A 21,954-nucleotide genomic window follows, 5' to 3' on the forward strand; every position below is an offset into this window, starting at 1 on the left:
GTCCAGGAGCTGCTGTTTGTTAGTTCAGGTCCTGCTCTGAGGCGCCCAGGGTCAGCTCTGACCAACAGGTGGGCAGGGGGTACTCTGCAGCACGGGCTATGTGCACGGTTCCTGTGTGCCCAGCCCTGTCGGGGTGCCTGTCCAGGAGAGCTCTGTATCCTGGGAGGGGCCTGCCCACGTGGGTCCCATATCCTGGGAGGGGCCTATCCACGAGAGCCCCGTGGGCTGTCGGGTGCCTGCCCCCTTGAGCTCCATATCCTGGGAGGGGCCTGTCCACGTGAGCCCCGTGGGCTGCTGGGTGCCTGCCCAGGTGAGCTCCATATCCTGGGAGGGGCCTGTCCACGTGAGCCCCGTGGGCTGCTGGGTGCCTGCCCAGGTGAGCTCCATATCCTGGGAGGGGCCTGCCCACGTGAGCCCCGTGGGCTGCTGGGTGCCTGCCCAGGTGAGCTCCATATCCTGGGAGGGGCCTGTCCACCTGAGCCCCGTGGGCTGCTGGGTGCCTGCCCAGGTGAGCTCCATATCCTGGGAGGGGCCTGCCCACGTGGGTCCCATGCCCTGGGAGGGGCCTGCCCTCGAAAGCCCTGTGTGCTGGGAGGGGCATGTGAATGAGTGTCCTCTCTGACTCTTTCCTGAGAATACTGGTGGGGGGGGCCATTTAGGCAACAGAGCAAACAGCTCCTTCCGGAGGCTCTTGTGGGGAAGTGGGGGCATAGCAACAGGGGCTCAGCCTATAAAAGCCCAGAACCCCTCCCAGATCAGCTCCAGAAGCGCTTCTGGAATGGCAAGGAGAAGTGGGTCTTATTAGATGTGGAGGAAAGCAGTGGGGTCTGCAGGGCCGCCCTCACGTTCCAGGGACTTCCTGGGAGGCTCACAGGACTCAGCACACGTTTGTGCGCTCACAGCTGAGATGGGTCACAGCACGCAGTAGGGATGCACGGGTGGGAGGGCCCCTGCTCCGGTCACCTCATGACCCTTCGTGCCCCCTCCTTCCCTCGAAGGTCTCTAGGGTGTCTCTTCCCCTGGCGACGAAGGGCAGAACCACGACAGTTACCCCCGTCCCCGTCCCCCCAGGGAAGCTCACTAGAGACTTGGCACCCGGCTGGGGGCTGGTCACGTGGTGTTGTCTGCCCTTGCCCTCCAAAATGTAAGTGCCCAGAAGGGGAGCCGGGGTTCAGCATGAACCACATGCTTTGTGCAAACAGCACAGGCGCAGGGCGCTGCCCCTAACTGGAGGAGGGGGTGTTTAGATCAGGGCAGGGAGCTCTCACCAGCTGCATTAGCTTCCTGGGGCAGCTGCGACAAACGATCACAAACGGAGGCTCAGAACAACAGAAATGTGTCGTCTCTCAGTCCTGGAGACCAGACGTCTGAGATCAAGGTGTCCCAGTGCCACCCTCCCTCTGGAGGCTCCAGCTTCTGGGGGCTCCAGGCACCCCTGGACCCCCAGGCATCCCTTGTCACCACATCTCTCCCATCTCTGCCTTCGTCTTCACTGCTGTCTCCTCTGTGTCTCTGTCTCTCCTCTTGTTTCTCATAAGGACACCGTCATTGATTTAGGGCCACCCTGATCCCAGATGACCTCATCTCCACATCCGTAACTAATTGTACCTGCAAAGACCTTACTTCCAAATAAGGTTCCGTTCTCAGATTCTGGGGGGCATGAGGTGGACATAACTTTTCGGGGCCCCGCATTCAACCAACTACAGCAGCCCAGTTCCCAGATGCCAGCCGACCTTCCTCAGGACAGCATCAGGCCGGTGATGTTCTGTCTTTCTGCACGGAGTTGCCTCTTGTTTCTTGCGATTACTTAGTGAGTTTGGGTGGGGGGCGCTTCTGGCCGACCTCCCGGTCATTCCAGGGACCACGCTGACATGTCCTCCCGGGAGTGTGCGAGCACGGCCAGGGCTCCCTGTGCATTGTCTACACTGACCGCTCGGCGGTCAGACACCACTGCATGGGCTGGCCCGGTCCCCGGCACCTTCTACCACGTCCACAGCCTGGTGCACTGTGTGTGGGCCTATGACCATGAGGGGTGGACCGGCAAGGACGGTGGGAGCCCTCCTGCCTGCCACGTGGCCTCCAGCCCACCACAGACCCTCCGGTCCTGCCATGGACACCCCCATCCCATTAGCCCCCAAGAGGCCTTCTGGGAGGGGTGAGAACTTGGCCATGAAGAAGACAGGGCAGGCCCTAACTGCAGCAGGTGTACGCAAGTACTGGGGGTGCTTGGGTATTTGTCCCCCAAAGGTCCAGAATGTGGGTGTCCGAGCCGTGAGGGCTCTGACTTGAGGGGTCCACCTCCACCTGGGCTCACCTGGGGGGTCGCTGCAGGGAGAGCGTGTCCTTGGGTGATTTTCCAACTCTCCCCATCTCCAGCCTCACCCCCTGGGCCCCCCTGGCCCCATTAATAGTTTTTAAGTGGTGTCTCTCACCCAACAGGCCTGCATGGGAGATTTTAACATTGTGAGGGAGTCCAGTGACCAGTGGCCCATGTGTCCTGTGTGTCTTGGGAGGGGAAGGAGTGTCGCTCTCACATTCCTGCCCCAGTGCACCTGGGGTCGGGGGCAGCAGACCCAGGCTTTGTTCTGGCAGAAGCTCCCTTTCTGCAAACAAGTCTTCCCCAACTCCCGTTATCCTCCCTGGAGGCTCAGGAGGCCACAGCATCAGGGCACCTCCAGCACCGGGACCCCACCCTAGGGAATTTCTCAATAGCAGGGACCAGGCCTGGGGGCTGAGGGGAGGAGGGAGCCGGCCTCTTCGGAATCCAGGGGGGCTAGGATGCCTCCTACCTAGGAGGGCCTTGGACTCAGTGTAACTACCACCCAGGGTCTCCTACCCTCCCCTGGTAGAGGGGCCCTTCAGATTCCAGGGCCCCAAGACACCCGCCCCCCGACTTCTGACCCCAACTGTGGAGTCAGGGACCCAGAGACCCCCTCCTCGGCTTCTTTTTTTTTGGAGGCTCCCAGAACTCTCTGCAGCTGTTTTACTCAGGGTTTGTTATGGCAAAGCATCCAAGTAAAAATCAGCAGACAGAGGTGACGAGCAGGGCCCAGCATCCTCAGCTGTGGCAGCCCAGGGAAGCCCACCTGAGTCCTGAGGTGCAGGGTTTATTGGGGTCTGTCACATCAATGTGGGGACCACCATGTGCCTGACCTCGGCCTCCAGCCCCGGGGGGACTCAGGAAGCCCCACTGTGCCTCACACTGTCAGCACAGACCAGCCTGGAGCGAGGCCCACGGAGCACAGACACTCCCGTCAGACTCAAGGTGACCTTTGGGAGTCAGGAGCAGAGGCCCGGCCTCTCTGTGGGCAGGTGAACCCGCACCGCACGGGCCCTGGTGCAGAGTCCGTTCCGTGCGGTCAGCATGGGTGCACGCGGGTCAGCCAGTGTCCCTGTGCCTCATCCTGTGACCGCTGACCACACTGTCCTGCTCTGCTCACAACAGCGAGGCCAGTGGAGGGACAACGGGGCTGGGAACAAAGCTGGGTCACAGTCAGGCTGGGTGAGGAAGGGTCCAAGGAGCGAGAACCCGGCTGCCCCTGCCTGCTGAGCCGAGAGCTGACGTCCGCCCTGCCGTTGGTCCGTCTCCCCACATCGCGCGGTAGGGCTGCCTTTCCTGCATCCTGGGGCAGGGTCATGCCTGTGTATACAGCAGGACGCACAGCAGTGCACGCAGCAGGCCTGATGCCTGCCCCCGCCATGGAGTTGGGGGCTTGGTGAGGGTGGAACATCCCGACGGCACACGGGGTCAACCTCGAGCAGGATGTTGAGGTGAAGCGCTGGGAGCATCTGGAGGGAACCCTCACCTGTCCGCACAGGTGGGCTGAGGACACCGACCAAGGCTGGGCAGGCGGGGAGCCCAGGGAGGGTCCTGGGTCATCCCTGAGGCTGGACGAGGGCTGTGGAGCTGGGGGTGATGGCGGTGGGGAGGAGGGGCTGATCGCCGGACAGTGTGGAGAGGGACCATCCGAGGCAGCGGGAAAGGTGAAGACTGTGCCCCATGGCAGGACGGAGAGACCAGCAGGTGGCGCTGTAGGCGCGGGGATCAGGTCTGCTCCCCGCAGGGCGGCGCCTAGCCTGGCACCGCTGGAAGCCACCTGGTGTCCCGCCAGACCCCCGCCAGGAAGAGAAAGGAAGCCCTGTCTACACTGCTGAAAACACCAGTGCGGGACGTTTGCCCTCCTCTTCACCTGGCGGGGAAACAGGCAAACTGAAGTGGAGAGTGATGGGGTTGAGGTGGGAAATGTGGGTGCTTGGAGCCTGGAGAGGAGGGTTCCTGAGGGGCTGAGACCACAGGGAGCAGGAGAGGGACAGGGGATGGGCAGGGGGACGGGCAGTGAGTGTCCGGCGCTGGAGCACGTGCATCCTCGCTCCGGCCGGCCCCCCTCCCCCGAAGGCTGGGTCTATTAACACAGGGGACCCTGGAAGGGGGTTTTCTGTCCGGCTGGTTCACTGAAGCTGGGTGTCTGTGGGCACATGGGCCAGTCTGGCGGTCCCGGAGAATACATTGTTCTCTCCGGGGAAATGAGGTGGACACTCAGTCCCTGGTCTGTGGATGGTCTAGTCCTCTGGGTGTCATGTCTCTTCTTGGGGATCACTGGGGCTTTATCCTCACTCCGTGGGGTACAGCAGGGGAGGGATGGACACGTCCTGGGCTCACTGCGCCTGGGCTCCTGGGGAGGACCTCTCCGGCCCACATGTTCACAGGCCTCAGTCACCCCTGCTCGACACCCTCTCCAGGAACTCGGCACGAGGACCTGCCCTGTGAAACGGGGCGCCTGGGTCGGGGGGCTGGTGGGTCCCTTCTCAGATGGCCACACTCAGGTCTGGGGATGGGTGCGGTGGCCTGCGGCCACTCGCCGAGGTCACCACGCCGCTGCGGCTCCTTTCTGGGGCCTGAGATGCCCCAGGGGTGGCTGGGTGAGGGGGGGAGGTTGCCGTGACAGGGACATGTGGGACGGGGGTCCTGGGCCCTGGGTCCCTCCCCAGGAGGAGTGGGCGTCATGCCCAGAGGGGAGGCGGTCGGTGACGGTCCTGGGTGTCAGCAAGCATCGCGCCGCGCCGCGCCCCGCAGGCCGGGTGTGGGATTCCTGCGGCCCCGGCACAGGACGCCAGATGGGGTACGGGGTTGGGACAGGCGACGCTTCCTCTCAGGCCTGGAGCCCGAGGTCAAGGTGCTGGGGGCCCGCTCCTCCGCGGGTTCTGGGGTCGGTCGGTCCCAGGCCACTCCCAGCCCCGTCTCTGTCTCTGCCGTCACATCGCCTTCTCCCTCGTGTGTCTGGGTCCAAATGCCCCCCATGAGGACGCCCACACACACACACACAGGTCAGTGACCTCGTCTCACCCCGGGCAGCTCTGCGGTGGCCCATCTGCACACAAAGTCCCATTCTGAGGTCCCGGGGAGTCCGTCTTCCGGGGTTTCTTGAGGTGACAATCCTGGTAGGCGACACAGCTCGTGGGGGCGTGTGGGTCCCCCAGGCCGGAATCCAGGAGCCTCACAGAGGAAGAGGTGTCCTGACTCAGGGAGGACGGACGGACAGGCAGAGGTGAGAGGGAGGCCGAGGGGCGGTCAGCCCTGCCCTCCGGGGAGTGAGGAGTCTCTAGAGGGCCGGGCCGGAGCTGGCGGGGGGACGCGGCTGCCAGAGGCGGGCGGCCTGGTCTGCGACGGGCGGGGTCACTTAGGGGCGGAGGCTCGGGGGCCTCAGGGATGCCCTCTGTCTGCTCCTATGAAGGCAGCCGGCCGCGGGCCCCCTGCCAGGTTGGGCCAAACGTGGAGCAGTTTGAAGACACATCCCAGGGCCGCCTTCGAGAAGTGCCTTGTGGCTGGGGACACGGAGCCTCCAGCCTGCCGGGGAGTGTGTGGGGCTGGCGGCACGTGGGGCTGCATCCAGGGCCCTGAGGAGCTCGAGGTGCCCGCTCCAGGCCTCCCCTGGTCCGGGACGGAGGGCGGCTGCCCAGGGCCTCCTGCGTCGGGCACTGCCCCTGGGCTGGGAGGGGCCAGCGGGTCCCCTGACCCGTCACTGCAGCCAAGCTGAGGCTGCTGAGCGGCCAGGGCCGGAGCACGGCCTGTGGGTGGGATGTGTGTGGGGAGGTCGCAGGACAGCGGTGGGGCGCCTGCATCAGCAGAGGCTGGCCATCCACTGGACACAGGACAGGAGCAAGCGGGACAGCAAGGCAGCCCGACGCCCGGCTCGGGTGGGGAGGCGGCTGCGTGTCCTCCGTCTTCAGCACCCAGACGTGTGTGTAGAGATGCTCGTCCAGACACCGAGGGGCTCTTTCCTCTGATGCCTCGTGTCTCATCCTCTGGCAGGTGTGGGGGTCCTGGGGAGACCGTGACAACATGCCACAAGCCGGGGTGTCACAACAGCAGAGATTTCTCTCTTGCAGCTCTGGACGCTGGAAATACACAATGAAGGTGTGGTTGGTTCCTGCTGGAACTTCAGGGAATCTGCCCTGGCCCCTCCCGGCTTCTCTGGTCTCCAGAAATCCTTGGCGCCCCTGGACTTGGGGCTGCATCACCCCCACCTCTGCCTCCATCGTCACGTGGCTTCTCCTCTGTGTCTGTGTCCAGATTTCCCTCTTCTTATAAGGACACCAGCTGCTGGATTTAGGGCTCTCCCTAATCCAGCATGACCTCATCTTAACCACATCTGCAGACACCCTGTTCCAGAAATAAGGCCTGATTCTGGGGTCAGAATGGATATAAATTTGGGGGGGGACACTATTGAACCCATAGCGGTAGGTGAGGTGTTAGCGGATGGAGGGAACGAGAAGTGCCCACCAAACTGACAGGGCATTATGAGACCGAAAACTGAGGCAGGCAGCTCCAGGTAATCAGTGGATCAGTTTATTATTGGGTAGTTTACTCACAGGGTGGGATTGGGATGTGGCGGACGACGGTCGGAAGCATGTGCAGCCGCGCTCTGCACGGCCAAGGGGTCACCGGGACAATTTATGGTTAACATGGGGGGGGGTGCTTGGAAACTGGACTTACATTCCTAAGTCAAGTTTCATGAATGGGTAACTGGCCTCATGGGCGCCGGGAACACGTCAGCGAAGGTCTTCCTTGTTTGGGGACTAACAAAGCATAGAGGCCACCTGGTCCTGATAATTATTAAACAGCCTCTATTAACTAGAAAGCCCTTGAGGACAGAGAAGTGACTGACCACACAGTACAGTCCTGGGTCAGGTCAGCGGAAGGACGAGCCCAGGATGGCATCAGTTATGCTGACACCCTTACATGGCAGGGAGGCAGGGCTGGGGAAGGTGCGGGCTTGAATCCTGCAGGTACCCCAGAGAAAGGGATGCGGGCCGGGCAGTGGGGCGGGCCTTGCACCTCGAGCGGGACAGGGGCGTGGCCCTAAGAAGTGACCTGACACTTGCTCGTAGGGGCCCCTCTGTGCAGGGTGGACACGCCTGTCTCCAGGGTCACGTCCTGCTTGTTTGGGGCCCGACCTCTGCGTGACCTCTGCAGGCCAGCCTGAACAGGAGCCTCAGGCAGGACACATCCTCAGGGTTCGGGGAGGACCCCCAGGAAGCCTTGGAGGTCAGTTCTGGGCGGGGAGGGGTAAGGGTTCAACTCCCCCAGCCACCGTGAGGAGGGTGAGCAGGGCAGGCGGCGTCCACACATGGAAGGGGTGGTGTTATCAGTTTACCTGAGAAAACACACTTTCAGGTCCCCCGTGCATTACGGAAAAATCCTGTTTCTAACATGCGGGTTTGCAGGTAGCTGGAAGTGCTCCGGCCTTACTCTGTGGCTGTGCCCGTGCTCCAGCAGCTCCCGAGGACTGACTGCAGCGCCGTTTGCTTCACCTGGCAGGTCGCAGTCTTGGGGCGAGAGGCAGCGGGTCACGGCCCCGGTGTCCAGAGTGCAGTGAGGCAGTGCACAGCCACCGGCCCCATGGGGCTGTTCACAGTGCGATGAAAAATCCAAACGGATTCTGTCCTGTGCTACTGGGGACGAGCCCTGGGTCTGCCTCTGGACCGTCCCTGTGTGGGGTAGTTCACGCCCTCATTTACACTCCATGGTCCCCACGATGTCACCTGGGGTCCCAGGAATCACTTGGGCAAGCAGACAGTGTCTCTTGGCAGAAATGGAAATTCCCTGAGGTGTCAAATGGTTGATGTGACAATTTCTTTTTCAGTTGTGATTAAAATATATGTAATATAAAATTCACCATTTACGATTAAATTGAACAACTCAGTGGCATTTATCACATTCACAATGTTGAGCCAGCACCAACTCCCTCTGGTTCCAAAACATTCTCATCCCCCCAAAAGGAGACCCCTCCCCCTCCCCTAGCCCTTGGCACCACTAACCCACTTCCTGTCTCTGTGGATTTGCCTGTTCTGGACATTTCATATAAATGGAATCATACAGTTTGTGCTTGTTCTTGGCTGAATGTTTGTGTCCCTCCAAAATTCACATGTTGCAATCCTCACCCCCAAGGTGATGGTATTAGGAGGTGGTACCTTTGGGAAGTAATTAGGTCATGAGGGTGGAGCCCCTATTATGGGATTAGTGTCCTTATAAAAGAGACCCCAGAGAGCTCCCTCACATCTTCTCCATGTGAGAACACAGGGAGAAGATGCCATATACAACCAAGAAGAGAGCCTCACCAGAACCTGACCATGGTGGCACCCTGATCTCAGACTTCCGTCCTCCAGAACTGTAGGAAATACATCTCTGTTGTTCAAGCCACCAGCCTGGTATTTTGCTATGGCAGCCCAAGCAGACTAAGACAGTGTCCTTCTGTGCCTGGCTTCCGTCAATGAGCATCGTGTTTTCAAGGTTCATCAACACTGTAGCGAGTGTCAGTGCTTCACTCCTTTTCATGGCTGAGTAATATTCTATTGTGTGGATGGACCACATTGTGTGTATCTGTTCTGTTTACCTGTTGATGGTCATTTGGGTGGTTTCCACATCTTGGCTGTTGTGAATCATGCTGCTATGAACATGCGTGTACAATGTTTGTGTGGACATGTGTTTCCCTTTCTCTTGGGTTTATACGTAGGAGTGGAATTGCTGGGTCTTGTAGTGACTCCGTGTTTGGCATTTTGAGGAACTGCCAGACTGTTTTCCAAAATGGTGGCACCACTTCACATTCCCACCAGTGGTGTGTCAAGGTTCCCTTGTTATTGTCTGTCTTTCTGATTCTAGCACCTTGGTGGGAATGAAATGCTATGTCATGGGTGTTCTGTCAGCCCATCAGACCCTCACCCCTTTTATACCACGTACTTTGTAACGCTCCCCTCACTTTCTGAAATCAGATGCAGAGATAACATAATCTCTCTACACATATAATTTAAGTATAACTATGTATATGTGTGTATGCAGCTATAGTTACAATAGAGAGGAGAATTAAAGATAAATACATTTTAATGAAATAATACATAATTTAATAGGTGAGTGCTTGGCTTCAACTACACTAATTAATCAAATGTTTGCTCAAATTTTTCTTCAATTTAGATTTAAGAAAAGGCAGATAACATTCAACTTGATTCAAACTTTACATTTAATTTTATATTTTTTTAATGAGGACAAATTGGCATCATTTTATATATAGTTCGAATTACTGTGGTGACAGCAATCCTGGTGTATTTACTGGCAATTCAGAAACTCTGAGCCACTTTACCAGGAGATTCAATTTTCCAAAATGTCAGAGAATTCTTGGTAAAGTTCTGAATAACTGTGAGAACAAGCTTTCCTAGAATCACATCATTGTTCTATTCCTGCAAAATTTAGCATTTCTTAAAGCCATACAGAAATAACGTGAGTGTGAAGTAGAACAGAGTCAGATTCTCAGCTCAGAAAATCACGAGCAGGTCCTTCCCAGGAAGGGTGGGCAGGCACAGGGCAGCCCTTCCTGCAGGAGGCCTGGCGGCTCAGGGCACACCCACAATGTGCCCAAGAACCCCAACCTTTGTGTCGACCACAAAAGCACAACTCCACGTGTGCTTGGGAGAACCCAGCTGAGACCAGAGGTTCCCAAACAGGGGCATGTGCCCCGCTGTCCAGGGTGCAGGAGGGTGCATGGTTTGGAAGGAGTCACTTTGCAGCTGCCCCTGAAACTGGCCTGCCTGGAGGCCCTGCATGCAGAGCAGCTCACATGCAGAGGGACCCTGGTGCAGTCCCCTCTTCCTGGGACATTAAATCCTGAAGGCCCCATAAACGCAAGACGTCATAACTTGGCTACCATAACAAATACAACACACAGGGCTGCTTAAACAACAGACATTTACTTCTCACAGTCCTGGAGGCTGGAAGTTCCCGAGCAAGGTGTCAGCAGGGCTGGTTCCTGCTGAGGCCTCTCTCCTTGGTGTGTAGACGGCCGTCTTCTCCTGTGTCCTCATATGGTCATCCCTCTGTGTGTGTCTGTGTCCTAATCTCCTCTTCCTACAAGGGCACCAGTCACGTTGGAGTATAGCACACCCTAGTGGCTTCATTTTACTTTAATCACTTCTTTAAAGACCTCGTCTCCAAACACAGTCCCATCCTGAGGTGCTGGGGGTCAGGACTCAACATGTGAATTTTGAGGCCACAATTCAGCCCACAGCAGGCACATGCCTGTAACACAAGACTGCCTGCCTTTCCCGGCCCAGGGACGTTTGTGTTAAGGGTGAGCACAGGAGATGGGGCAGGTGGCCTCACCGGGCAGCAGGAAATCAGCTGTGGGTGGAGCCAGGACAGTTCTGCACTCGCGCCTCGTCCATCCTCCAACCACATGAGAACCACTGCCCCCAAGTGGGAGCCCATGAGGACAAGGTGTCCGCAGCACTGGAGAGAGGGGGTGAACATAAAAATGTGTCACTTTTTAAATACAAGCAGTTCTTTGCAGCTTTTCTCTACGTGAAAGGAAAGACCCCCGGGAGAGTCAGGACAGGATGGGTTGTCACGCTGTCCGGGGCTGGGGTTGTGCCCTGGAGCAAGCGCTCTGTGACCTCTTCCCAGTGGGCGTGCTTTCCTGGAGCGGCCAGAGCTGCTTCTGTTTACTCTGTGTGTGGCTGGTCCTCATCAAACTGTAGAACATGTCTATAACTCTATATCAATAGAGTATCTATACACTGTTCTATGAATACAGTGTATTCTACCTGCTGACCTGATCTGCCCTGCCCCACCCCCAGTAAATCCCTTTCTACTGCCTTGAAGTTTGACCGTGATAAAGTCACTGAAGGCATTTTTTAATCTTTATGTAATCTTAGTTATTTATTCTGAAGCTGAAAACTGAAGTTTGATACGCGCCCCCCTACACACACACACACTCGCATGTACATCTCCAGAAAACGCAAAGTAGTCTGTAGTGACAGAAAGCAGATCCGAGTTTGCCTGGATTGGAGAGAGCGGGAGGAAAGTTCTAGGGATGAGTGTATCGATGAAACAAAAATTCATATTTTAAGGCAAGGCAAGACAAATTTAAAACATAAGCTTTTACTCTGCCCTTCGGCCTCCTCCCTCCCCACAAGTGTGCATGTGCATCTGCATCACGTGTTCACCCGACCTCCCCAATATCTGCTCAGCCACAGAAATCAATTTTTCTCCTTCTGGCGACAGCCGTGTAACTCCTTAGAAGATAACATTCCTTTCCTCATGCTGGAAGGGGTCACGATGACCCACCACTCACCTTGTACGTGCAGACGTCTTTGGTGGACTTCATGCACAAGGCCACTATATCACTTCCCTTAAAGATAATGATTGGTGCAGAACAGACTGGTCAGATGACCTGGGGAGATACTGGGCTGCATCTCAAAGAAGTTCTTAGTTTAAATAATTACTTATGACCTTAATAATGTCACTAGCTATATTACTTGTATTCTGCCTGTGTTACAAGATTTTTGTTTCTTGCATTACCAAATGTGTGACTGAGTCTCCGCTAAAAATAATGATGACTAGGTGACCTAAAACAATTGTCAAATGCATAGTTCTGTAAGGTCAGTGGTTGTAATAGTGTAACTCTAGGTATGGGAAGAAGCCACAAGAGGGAACCATTTCCTGGACCATAACAGACTAGAAGGACAGGCGACCCAGAGGCTTTGGGCTAGTGTTAACAGGGCCTAGTCCAGTAACAGCACACTGAGTGGCCTATCAAGGAAATCCTCGCCTGACCTGGGAATGAGCATTCCTAGCACCATAGGCTAAATTGGTCATGAACTGCCTCCTAAACCTTGGTCAAAATTAAGACCAGGGCTTTCCTGGTGGCGCAGTGGTTGAGAATCTGCCTGCCAATGCAGGGGACATGGGTTTGAGCCCTGGTCTAGGAAGATCCCACATGCCGCGGAGCAACTAGGCCCGTGAGCCACAGCTACTGAGCCTGCACGTCTGGAGCCTGTGCTTCGCAACAAGAGAGGCCGCGATAGTGAGAGGCCCGCGCACCGCGATGAAGAGTGGCCCCCGCTCGCCGCAACTAGAGAAAGCCCTCGCACAGAAACGAAGACCCAACACAGCCAAAAATAATAAATAAATTTTAAAAATTAAATTAAATTAAAAAATTAAAAAAAAAAAAATTAAGACCAAAAGGGAGGGGACTGTAACATAAAGAATGTTGCCCACCATCCAGTTCTACAAGAAATAAGTCATCAGCCACCACAGTCGCTGACTCACAGGACACCCTGAAAGGATTTCAGGGTGAAGATCAGGATGAGGCACTATGTGCTCTGGGAAAACTGGCAGAACTGGCCCTCAGAGAGCTCGATATTTTCAGGAGAAAATTTTTATGAACCTGGATTCTTGCCTCTTCCCACACTTAGAAAAGCACTAAAACCATTAAGGTATCTGTTCCGCCTGAATAGCATGACCTCCTACCAAGCTGTGTGCTTGTTTGCACGTACCCCTTTGTCAAATTCACCTATATACTGGCCGCCCCCCTCACCTCTTTAGAACGGCCCTCAGAGCTTTCTGAAAAACTGTGTCCCGGGTTATAATCCCCAGGTTGACACAAATAAGATTTTCCATTACTTTCTTAGATTGACCATTGATTAATTTTTCATCGACAGTATAATCATTATCTTGATGGGGTACACATGTTTCAAAACCTATCAAATTGTACACTTTGAACGTGTGCATTTGTCGTATGTCAATTACACCTTGATAAAGCTGTTAAAATACCCCAAAGTTTTAGGTAATAATGCATCATTCCATGTTCAGTGGCTTAATGAGAAGCAGCGTTTTGATCTCTCTTATTTTTGTGACTTAAATAGGAACCGTGTTCACCCCAGCTCCATCTTATTCCGATCTCGGCCAGGCTGCTTTCAGGGATGCATCCTGCAGTTTGCCTCTCACCGGTTTGCTGAGCCTCCTCTCAACACAGACACACACATTTTTCTTGCAGTGAACACTGAAATGAGTCTTGACTATCAGAGAATCCAACCAGGCTGGTGGGCCAAGCAGGGAGGATGGACACGCCAATGATCTTCCACAAGCAGAATAAGCTAAACATGCAGATTTGAAGAAAATGCACTTAAAGCACATCCTGCAGTAAGAGCCCTTTATAAAATATACTCTTTTATAAAGAGTAAGGGCTCTTTGTAAAATATCACACGCACAAAGGCAGAATAAGAAGGACAGTGTTGCAGCGTTCCTGGGCAATCAGGTTAAGCAAGACTTTCTCAGTGAAAGAGTAGCTGATCAAATCGACAGTTGCTCAGTTGCTGAGCCTGGTGAAACCTTTGTCCTGCTTCCCAGACACTGAAAAGAGATTCTCATAAATCCTCTTGAAAGTTTCCCATGGTTTGCTTTCACCAAGATTGAGAGAAAAGCTAATCACATTGTCAGCTGATAGGTTACCAAACCTTTTGTATAATATTTGGGTATGTAATTGGGAAGGAATTGAAAGAATAAGTGATATTTTTAAAACAAAACTCCCACTCTTATCTGAACAAGGTGTCTCAGTGCTAATATCTAAAAAATACAAAGTAGGAATAGATCCAGTTATTGAATCTTTTCTCTTCCTAGCAATTAGTCATGGTCATCCTCGAATACATATAAAAAATAAAAGGGAAAGTTACATTCATTCTATTAAAAGATATGTTTCAAATAAGTATCTTTGTTTAATATACTAATGTGTAATCATATATATATTGTCTTAATGAGTTGAAACTACTTTTAACTAACAATAATTCAGAAAAAATGTAACCCTTAGAACTCTATGGTCATAGTAAATACAACAAAAATTTAATTATCTATTAATAAGCATAGATATGCTGGGTAATCAATGAGACTTTCAGGCATCAAAGTCCATTCCATTGGAATAACATTCTCTGAGTGACGTGAAATGAAAAGACAATTTCCAATAAAAAAAGAACAGGAAGTTGGTCTGAGATGCTACGTCCTGTGTGATTCCAACCCAATGACATGTTGGGGGGGGCAGATTACAGAGACAGTAAGAGGGTGATGTTGCCAGGGGCTGGGGGCATCAAACAGGCAGAGCAGAGAGGATATTCAGGGCAGAGAAATACTCTGTACGATACTATAATTGTGGATACATGACATTATGCATTTGTCTATATAGATATAGATATATATGTTGATGTATACATACACACATATGTAAAATAACCCAATAATCAATAGCCATACATATGTCCCAATAATACATAGCCCAGCAGAAAACTGGGCCAGTCATGAACAGCATTTCACAGGAGGGCAAACTGAATGGGCCAATCGACAGTGGTGAGATGGTCCTCGGCACGTGCCTTGTCCTATGTGATCTGAGGTCCCACGTGGCTCTCCTTTCACGCACCGTGTTGGGGGAAGATGAACCAGAATGTCTGGCCCTGTGTGTCTGACATGCCCCCGCTGGCCGCCCTGGATATGGGGCTCCCGGTGGGGGAAAGCGCAGCCCCTCAAGTCCTTCTCTTTGGTCTCAGGTGCAGGGACCACCCCTCTGCGGCCCAGATGCCTTGGCGCAGAGCAGCCACTGGCGGGGGTCACCCCCACTGAAGCAGCAGAAGAGGAAGGTCACCGTCACCACGGAGGTGACCCTCTTCAAGAACTACTTGCCCAGGGAAAGGGGAAGCTAGGACGAAGTGAGAGAGTGGCATGGACATATACACACTACCAAATGTAAAATAGATAGCTAGTGGGAAGCAGCTGCATAGCACAGGGAGATCAGCTCGGTGCTTTGTGACCACCTAGAGGTGTGGGATAGGGAGGGTGGGAGGGAGACGCAAGAGGGAGGGGATATGGGGATATATGTATATGTATAGCTGATTCACTTTGTTGTACAGCAGAAACTAACACAACTTTGTAAAGCAATTATACTCCAGTAAAGATGTGGAAAAAAAAAAAGTACTTGCCCAGGGGAAGTACCCTGTGCAGGTGCAGCCACTGAGGGGGTGTAGTTGGGGACATGGGAGCTGCTGGGGCACGTGGTGGGGGAGGAACACGGGGGGGAGGGGGAGGGACGCTCCACACCGGGCAGGGTCGGCGGCTCGAGCCCGTGGCAGCACTGCAGCCCTGTGGTGCCCTGCCCGCTCAGATACCACGTGCACCTGATCACGTGTGTGCACCGCTGGCCTGTCACATGCACCTGATTTCTCACACATGTATGCTAACTGCTGACCCATCACATGTGTCCGATGTCACACACACAGATGTGCTCACCTGCTCACTGCAGGCCCGTCACATACACTTCATCACACACCCGCTCACTGCTGCCTGTCGCCCCCAGTCCACGTGGGTCGAGTCCTCTAAGGAGCTCGGGGTCGCCCTGCTGGACCTCATCAGCCGGTCCAGTGCTGCAGCTGCGGAGGGGAGCCTCACACGGGGGCTTCCTGGTGTCCTTCACACTCGGGTCATGAGCTGCACTCTCCTGCCCAGTCAGTTTCCAAGAGACCAGGCAGGCTCAGACCCCTTCGAGGGGCTGGCTTAGGTAAGGGGCTGGCTTGTTTTCTGGGCAACATTACCTGTTACCTCAGAGTGAAGGGGAATTGTGTACCCCCCAGGGAAAGAGACATCCACGTCCTCACCTCAGGGCCTCAGGACATGACCTCATTTGGAAGTAGGGCCTGGTCGTGTAAGTAGGTAAGACAGGGGCCTCAGGGTGGCCCCGATGCTGTGTAACTACATCCTTATAAGATGAGCAGAGACACAGACACAGAGGGGAAGCCACATGAAGATGAAGGCAGAGATGGGAGGGATGCAGCCACAAGCCCAGGGATGCCTGGAGCCCCCAGAAGCTGGAAGAAGCAGGAAGGACCCTCCCCTGGAGCCTCAGCACTTTCCAACTAGACAGTTAGTATGAGTGCCTGAACTGAAGGCAGCACCGTGGCCCGTGACCATTCTGTCTTGCCCGCATGGCACCCTGGGGAGCAGCTCTCACAGGACACTGACCAGCGGGTTGGTTTCACATGAGACCGTAGGACGCTGGTCCTGTAAACAGGCAGGCCCATCTCACCCTTCCTCCTAGGCTCTGGTCACACACGGCGACTGTGCACCCTGTGGGGCTGGGCTTTCAGCCTCTGCACAGGACCCCTTGGTGTTGGTTCAAAGTTCAGCTTACACCCCAAGGATGACGGAAGGTGAAATTCTCATCAGCCCTGTGCAGTGCAGGCAGGGAGTCACAATTAATTATAGAGTTAAAAGCAGAGAGGCTAAGGGTGACTCAGCCATGGAAAAGGAGTGAAGCACTGACACAGGCTACGATGTGGATGAACCTCGAAAACAGGATGCTCAGTGAGACAAGCCAGACACAGAAAGACAATTAGTGGATTCCACTTACATGAGACATCCGGAACAGGCACGCCCACAGAGACAGGAAGTGGACTGCGGATGCCGGGGCTGTGGGAAATGAGGGGTGGCCTCTAAAGAGTGGGGTTTTGGGGAGATGATGGAAATGTTGTCAAATGGAATGTGCTGGTGGCTCCACAACCCTGTGAATATGCAAAACACCACCGAGCTTTATACTTAAAATGGGTGAATTGTGTGGTATGGAAGTTAAATCTCAATAAAGATGTTACCAAAAGTGAAAACCTGGAGGCCTCCAGGCCCACCTCCAGAATCTGACACCAGAGGTGCGGGGTCGGACAGGACCTGCGTGTCTGAAAGCCCCGTTGCGTCCAACCAGGTGGTCTGAGGGCGCCTCGAGAAATTCTCCCTGTGGCATCAGAAGCGTGGGGCGCTACTGTGCTAGGCCTCAGGCAGAGAGGCTGGATTCCTTTCCCTTGCTGTCCTCTCTTAGGGACTGTGGCATCGTCTCCGTAGAAGGAGGTAGGTCAGCTTGAAGCCTGGTTCCCTCTTCTGCACGTATCTTCTTTCTCTCCCAGCGATGATGCCGGCCGAGGTGTGCCAGAGCCGTCAAGGCAAAAGCATCATGCACAGGATAACTGAGAACTTTGACCAGGTGCAGTGGGCTCCTCAGAGGCAGTGACTGAGGTCCCAGAGCCTCCTTCTGAGTGTCGTGGCCCCGGTGCCCCTCTCATGGGAGTTGTTGTCAGGCTTGATGGTTGAAGCAGCCATAGTACCGAGATTTCACTGATACAAACTATTCCTTTGCTTCCCTGGAAGAAGCAGGTCTCCTTCTACTTTATTCGGGACACCCCTTTTTTAATAAACAAAAATGATAATCTGTAAGTACATATTAAGGATTAAGTTATATACATGTAAAGAATAATCTTAAAGATCAAGAAACAGAACATGACGAGTGGACACCCAGGAGTGCCCTTCCCTCGTCACAGCGTCCTCCCCGCCCCACCCCCGTGAGGTAGCTGTCCTCCTGATTTTGTGCCAGCAATCTTGTCCTCATAGTTTACGCCCAGGCACGCATCCCTAAATAACACAGCCCAGCTTTGCCTAGTTCCAAAGTCTGTAAGTGGGTGTACCGTGCATGCTGCTTTGTTGCTCTTGACGGCTCAGCATTGTGTCCATGAGATTCTTTCATCTTGTGAATACAGTTTTTAAATAATTTTTATAATTTTACTAACTTTAAACAAAAACGTACTCCACCGCTGTGGAATATTCCTTCACAGGAGCGTGCATGGTTCACTTCTGCATCCGCTTGTGATGCCCTTCAGCTTGGTTTCAGATTTGGCTCCTGTGGCTGCAGAGTCCACATCCGTGTGTCCTGGTGCAGGGCTGGTGGGTCTGTGTTCAACGGGGAGGAGCATTGTGGGTCTGTGTGCACGGACTTCGCTATCTGAGGCCCGATTGTTTCAGAAGGGGTTGCACCCCCTGCTGGGTACCAGGCTTTCCATTGCTCCACATCCTGCTGATATTTGATACTGTGTCTTTCATGTCTGCCAGTCTGGTAGGTTTATGCACGGTTTTTTCTTATGGTTTTAATACTTGGGTTATTAGTGAAGTTGTGCATCTTGTTGCATTCATGGACTATTTTTTAAAATTAATTAATTTATTTATATTTTTAATTTTTTTGGCTGCGTTGGGTCTTCGTTGCTGCGCGCGGGCTTTCTCTAGTTGCAGCGAGCAGGGGCTACTCTTCGTTGCGGCGCGCGGGCTTCTCATTGCGGTGGCTTCTCTTGCTGCGGGGCACGGGCTCTAGGTGTGTGGGCTTCAGTAGCTGTGGCACGCGGGCTCCAGAGCACAGGCTCAGTAGTTGTGGCACACGGGCTTAGTTGCTCTGCGGCACGTGGGAGAAGTGGCCTTTTGTAGGAGATGTCCTGTGTGTCCCAGCAGCCCACTGTCCCCCGGTCACTAGAACTATATGTTCTAGGTGGACCCCCTATGTGGGTTGCTTGGGCTCTTCTGCTGTGGTGGGCTGACTACTGTGGGTGGTCTGGTAGGCTTGGCTGTCCCCAGACTGCTTGTTTGCCAGGCTCTGCCTTGTATGGAGGCTGTCTGTGCTGCTTGGTGAGACTAGATCATAAGGCAGCTGGCTGCACAACTCTGGGGGACACCAAATCTAGTGCTGATTCACTTATGGGTAGAATTGCAGTCCAGGTGATATCAGGGCTAGTGCCCAGTCACTGGTTCTGGGGCTATGCTGGCTACTGGGAGGAAGAGACAGGTTCTGCGTTCTGGCTGCAGGGCCCAGGAGCCACAGAGTTGGTGTTGGATCACTGTTCCCGACACAGCTATCTGCAGTGTCGGGGGTATCCCTAATCTTGTGTTGGCATTCTGATGGGCAGGGTCAGGTCCCAGCTGAGTCCATGGCTGCTTCTGGCCTGCAATTAAGTGGCCTGGTTACACAGGCTGCTGGGCTGTGGTATTCCTGGAGCTGGTGTGTGCCTGTTGGTGTATGAGGCTGATCCCACTGCTAGAGCAGGTTTACTGTTGGGTAGGTCCAAGCTCCATCCAGTCCCTGTGCAGTTATCACCTGCCGATGGTGAGGCTGACTCCAAGGCCAGAGCAGGCTCACGTGTCAGAGGGGCCAGGGACTCTGGGGCTGGTGCCTGTCCACTGAGGTGTGGAGGCTGGTCCTGGGGCTTTTGGTGGCTGGGCCCATGTCCAGGGGCAGCTGTGCACTGAGAGGATCTGAAGGCAGCCTGTTTGCTGGTGGATGGGGCTGTGCCCCTGCTCAGTTAGTTGCTTGGCCTGCAGCATCCTAGTACTTGTGTCTGTAGTCTGGTGGAAATGGGTAGGGCTCGGTCCTGAGGCTGATAAGCTACAGGGAGGATTCTGAAATTATGCTTGCTGGTACCAGCGTCCACGAGGTAGAAGGAGCTCCCCCGAATGGCTGCTCCAGTGTCTGTGTCCCTGAGGGTGTGCTACTGCCTCTCCGGGAGACTCTCCGAGATCAGGAGGTAGGTGTGACCCGGGATCCTTTCAAATGACTGCTTCTGTTCTGATTCTCAGATCATGTGGGATTTTGTGAGCATCCTTTAAGAGTGGAATCTCCATTTCCCACAATCCTCTGGCTCTCTGGAAAATAAGCCCTACTGGTCTTCAAAGCCCAACTTTCTAGGGACTCTTCTTCCCAGCACAGGACCCCTGGGCTTGGGAGCCTGATGTTGGGTTCATACCCTTTGCTACCTGGAGCACCTCTGAAATTGTAATTATTCTCCCATTTGTGGGCCACCCGCCTGGTGGTATGGGTCTTGACTAGACCGAGATTTTGCCCTTCCTTCCTGTCTTCTTGTGGTGCCTTCTTTTTTATTTTTATTTATTTATTTTTTTGTGGTGCCTTCTTTATGTCTTTAGCTGTAAAAGATCTTTTATGGTAGGTCCCGGCCTTTTTCATCAGTTGCTGTTCTGTAAACAGTTGTGACTTTGGTGTGCCCATGAGAGGCGTCAAGCTCTGGGTCTTTCTATGCCACGATCTTGGACAATCTCTCCCCTTCATTCTTAAATAATATTATTTAATTTTTCTTAGTATCCTATTTGATTTGTGACAGTTTGAAATTTATTAGCACTCACGTCTACTTCACCTGTTCAAAAAAATTGGAGAGTGCATTCATTCATTTTGAAATGAGGGTAGTGACCTGTGAATATCCATATCCCCAAAATCAAGGATATGACAAAAGCCTTTTCTACCTGTGTTACCCTCAAACTCTGCACCCCACCCCAGCCTGGGGATTAACCTCTTGTACCCATGCTCACCCTCTGCTTTTGGACTGTTAACCATCATCGCATCTGTGTGTGTGTTGACAAAGTGAGTTATAGTCTTTCCAGGGTTTTTTTTTTTTTTTTTTTTTTTTGCTTTAGAGAACAGTCCTACTATGAATGTACATTTACTGGTCTGCTGAAGTTCATATATAAACCTGTCAAGCACATTACCAGAATTGGAATTGCTTGTGTATACACTTTGATAAATTTTAGACACAATGGTAGAACAGAAGTAAATTGTATTTCAAATCCCACAATATTCTCAAACCATGAAAACCCTTCCCTTTTTAATATATTTGTGTGTGGTTTATCTTTATGCCCATACTATATTCCCCAGAGATGGGTGTTATATTTCTTGCTAAAACATTTACTCTATTGTTCAAAGTCAGGCTTTTAGTTGTTTTAGTATGATCATGTTTCCATGAACTCGCAAATACAAGATCTTCTCTCACACTGCCTTTTACTCCCTGCTCTTTTATACTGCCCTTCTAATTCTCAGTCCTGGTCTTTCTTTATGTTCTTCATCAACCTGGAGAGATTATACTATTTTCTCCCCTATTCAAGACCAATAGCATAGAACACCCAGAAATAAACTCTGATATATGGCCAAATGATTTTTGACAAGTTGCTAAGACCTTTCAAAGTAGAAAGGATAGTCTATTCAACAAATGGTGCTGAGAAGTCTTGCTGTCAACATGCAAAAGAAGGAAGATGGACCCTTACCTAACATCATATACAAAAATTAATGAACATGTATTAATGAAAATTAATGAAATGTAAGAAACTAAATAAATATAAGACCTAATAAAATAAAAAGTCTTAGAAGACGACACAGGACAAGAGCTTCATGACTGGATTTGGCAGTGTTTTCCTCAATGTGAAATGAAGGAAAAACAAAGCACAGCTAACAAAAAAATAAACAATTTACAGTATATATTTTTTTAATGTGTATCAAAGAAATGTAAACAGAATAAAAGGGCAACCCACAAGATGGGAGAAAATATTTGAAAACCATATATCTGACAAGAGATTTCTATTCAGAATATACAGAGAACTCCTACAACTCAACAAAAAGCAAACACCCTGATTCAAAAATGGATAAAAGACTTGAATAGATGGTTCTTCAAAAAAAGATGTGTAAATGACTAAGCACTTGAAAAAATGCTCCATATCACTAAATACATGTTTCTATATTTGTGTGCATACACACACACACACACACACAAGCAGAAAACAAATATTGGTGGGGATGTGAAGAAATTGGAACCATTGTGCTATGTCAGTGGGAATGCAGAATGATACAGCTGCTTTGCAAAATAGTATGGCAATTTTTCAGGTATTGAAAAATAGAATTACTACATGATCCAGTAATTTTACTATGAGGATGCCCAAAGGAATTGAAATCAGGCTTTTAAAGAAATATTTGGGGCTTCCCTACTGGCGCAGTGGTTGAGAATCTG

At 52.6% G+C, this 21,954-nt stretch overlaps 1 protein-coding gene across 3 annotated transcripts in view; it reads right to left on the reverse strand.

Annotated features, from left to right (window-relative positions):
• Positions 1 to 5,603: 5,603 nt before the first annotated feature.
• Positions 5,604 to 21,954, reverse strand: part of LOC309666255 (uncharacterized protein) — a 111,355-nt gene continuing 95,004 nt past the window's right edge. Inside the window, exons 3-5 of one of the 3 annotated variants that reach the window (XM_082473632.1) lie at positions 11,622 to 11,742; positions 10,652 to 10,777; positions 5,604 to 6,396 (exon numbers count right to left, since the gene is read on the reverse strand). In XM_082473632.1, the coding sequence (XP_082329758.1) occupies positions 5,725 to 6,396; positions 10,652 to 10,777; positions 11,622 to 11,654 (831 nt within the window). In that variant the 5' untranslated portion in view covers positions 11,655 to 11,742 and the 3' untranslated portion in view covers positions 5,604 to 5,724. Of the gene's footprint in view, positions 6,397 to 10,220; positions 10,778 to 11,621; positions 11,743 to 21,954 lie in introns of those variants that run through there. The other 2 variants (XR_014266962.1, XR_014266963.1) reach the window with 2 other exon arrangements.

This window comes from Balaenoptera physalus (assembly GCF_965194825.1).
Source record: "Balaenoptera physalus genome assembly, chromosome: 8".
NCBI lineage: Eukaryota > Metazoa > Chordata > Mammalia > Artiodactyla > Balaenopteridae > Balaenoptera > Balaenoptera physalus.